This window comes from Hipposideros armiger, unplaced genomic scaffold, assembly GCF_001890085.2.
Source record: "Hipposideros armiger isolate ML-2016 unplaced genomic scaffold, ASM189008v1 scaffold_62, whole genome shotgun sequence".
In the NCBI taxonomy this organism is placed as follows: domain Eukaryota; kingdom Metazoa; phylum Chordata; class Mammalia; order Chiroptera; family Hipposideridae; genus Hipposideros; species Hipposideros armiger.
Window position 1 is genome coordinate 901,590 of NW_017731412.1, and position 1,556 is coordinate 903,145.

At 57.1% G+C, this 1,556-nt stretch overlaps 1 protein-coding gene across 2 annotated transcripts in view; it reads right to left on the reverse strand.

Moving 5' to 3' along the window:
* Positions 1–1,219, reverse strand: part of NAA25 (N-alpha-acetyltransferase 25, NatB auxiliary subunit) — a 64,461-nt gene extending 63,242 nt beyond the window's left edge. For both annotated transcript variants that reach the window (XM_019641663.1, XM_019641662.1), the window contains exon 1: positions 1,169–1,219. In XM_019641663.1, coding sequence (XP_019497208.1) covers positions 1,169–1,210 — 42 coding nt within the window. In that variant the 5' untranslated portion in view covers positions 1,211–1,219. The remainder of the gene's footprint in view (positions 1–1,168) is intronic.
* Positions 1,220–1,556: the final 337 nt, after the last annotated feature.

Genomic DNA, 1,556 nt, shown 5'->3' on the forward strand with positions numbered 1-1,556 from the left:
ATTATTATTACCCATCTCACAGAGTTGTTGCTAGGCTCAAATGAGAGGCAAGAGCAAAAGCATCATACAAATTACAAAATAGAAGCAGGGCCAATTGTGCCAGAAACGTAAAGTTACCTCCTCCCCGCAAAAAAAAAAAGTAAAATGATCTCAGCCACGTGGAGAAGCCTCCATTTAGTACCAACCACACTAGAAGCACAAGTTCTAATTTTGCGAAAACCACTGACCTTGAAGCCTTCCTCCCCATTAACCGAGATAAACCAAGACCATACAAACATCTTAAGAAGAAAGGAAATGCAAAAGGAACCACTGTTCAATTCCAGAACATCTCGGTCACTGAAAAGGTGTGTTTCTCCCTGACTCAATCTGTGACTTTTTTTACAACCGGGGTAGCAGGATGACATCAGGGTCCTCCTGCGGTTTGAGGTAAGCGTTATGGAGGGGGATCCACTTAGCACGCGAAGACAAGCTGCAGAAATAAAATAGAGAAGCTGCAGAAAGAAAAAGCCCTGGCAGCAGCGCTGCAAGCCCCTCGGACAGGAGCTATCACAATCTGTCCACCGCTATTTTGAGCCCCAAGACCCTCCACCCACCCCAACCCCCCGCCGCCTCCCACGTGTGCCCCGAGCAGCTGTTTCTCCATCAAAGAGCTCTGGAGTGGGAGCCTTGAATAGGGAGGGCCTGCTCCTCACTCGCTCTGGGTGACCTTGTGTCAGCCCCTTCCCCTCTTTGGACCTGTTTCTTCATGTGCACCGGGCGCAGTTAGTCCAACAACCCCCTAGGCCACGTTCCCCAAAGTAAAAAGTCGTTAGTGGGGAATTTTTCCTCAAGTGGGGTGTCCCATCCTGACGCCGGAGCCAGCTTCCACCTGCGGGGAGATCTCGGGTCTCCCTAACAACGCAGCCTTGCCTGTCGGGCGAGCTCTGCCGACCTGCCGCTGCCACCATCCCGCCGCCGCCACAACCGCGCCGCTACCACTTCAGGGCTCAGGAAGGCCCGGCCGGTGGCTACGCGAGGCCCTTGGCTGCGGCCTAGAGGCCCGCGCGGCCCGCCCCCCGTGTCCGCCAGCCCCGCTCCCGGACCCTCAGCGCCCCTCCTGGGCCTTTGCCCCGGCCTCGGCAGCTCTCGGCGCGTCCCGCCGGCGACCAGGCTGGCCCCAAGCACTCACCGTAAATGGGCCGGAGGCGCCTGTCGTTAGGGTCCTGCACATGGCCCCGCGTCGCCATGATGACAAGCGCAGAACCACAGTGCGCACGCGCGGGGCAGGCCCCCGGGAAGGGGCTGTTAAAGGGGCAGCGCCGATCTCGCTCGTCTATCGCGATAGTCGGGGAGGGCTGCGACCCAAAGCACCTCGGCGGGAAGGGATCACACCGCTCCCTACCTCCGCCCTCCAATAGCTTCTTCGATACAGACTTTTCCTTCCCTGTGATGGTGGAATGAACCTAGCTAGTAGAGGCGGCTGTTGTTAATGAGATCTCTTCCGAGAGTGGGGTGTGAGTAAAGGAGGGGAGAAACTCCGTCAAAGTTAGGGCTGGGCTTCTCCTGCTTATTCTATT